The 701-nt window shown below is 40.9% G+C and overlaps 1 protein-coding gene across 1 annotated transcript in view; it reads right to left on the bottom strand.

The window, feature by feature from the left end:
- Positions 1-355, bottom strand: part of mrpl33 (mitochondrial ribosomal protein L33) — a 2,115-nt gene extending 1,760 nt beyond the window's left edge. Inside the window, exon 1 of the mRNA XM_035673423.1 lies at positions 228-355. Coding sequence (XP_035529316.1) covers positions 228-249 — 22 coding nt within the window. The 5' untranslated portion in view covers positions 250-355. The remainder of the gene's footprint in view (positions 1-227) is intronic.
- Positions 356-701: the final 346 nt, after the last annotated feature.

The raw sequence follows: 701 nt of genomic DNA, 5'->3' as shown, positions 1-701 counted from the left end.
TATATACAGTCAATGATAACGTTAGCTACCCGCAAACAGGTAGTTAGTTAGTAAGTTACAGATAGCCACGTTAGGTAAGTTAGTTAGTTAGTAAGTTAGTAAGTTAAGTTAGTGTTGGAGAACTGACAGCTAGCCGAGCTAAGCTAAAGCTAACGGTAGCGAACTGATTTAACGTTAGCATGTGCCCGAATATTTAAATAACTGCACATGGTGATTAAAATACTCACAATTGACGGTGGTTAGAAACATTCTGTAGACTTTAAAGCAAAACCTGAAGAAGCTATGAAAGCATAACAGTTCGAGCCGAGGTAAGTCACATTGACAACTCCGGACGTCCGGTTTTACAAGCACTTCCGGGTCCTGTTAAAGGTGTAGTAGCGCTGGAGTCACAGAGCAGTGATACATGGAGCAATAAACGGCCAGCTCACACACACCATGAGTGACAATGAGCCTACATCTGGAGGGTAAATCTACCAGGGGTTTATATTTCAATCAACCTTGAGCTTTTTGATCTCCTCTGAAAGCACAAAGCACATGGTTTCCACACACACACAGACTAAAATACATATTTATTCATCAGAACATGATACTGGTACTGTAGCTGTTGTTAGACAGTTGTTGAAGGCAAAAATGCAAAACAAAATGATAAGTGATTCAGGGGCCAACCAGAAGGAGACAAATGGACAAACACACAACGTGAG

Source organism: Morone saxatilis, unplaced genomic scaffold (genome assembly GCF_004916995.1).
Source record: "Morone saxatilis isolate NCDOM2014 unplaced genomic scaffold, NCSU_SB_2.0 Contig3, whole genome shotgun sequence".
Lineage (NCBI taxonomy): Eukaryota > Metazoa > Chordata > Actinopteri > Moronidae > Morone > Morone saxatilis.
Note: the sequence above shows the minus strand (reverse complement) of the source record. Positions and strands in the feature narration are given on the sequence as shown.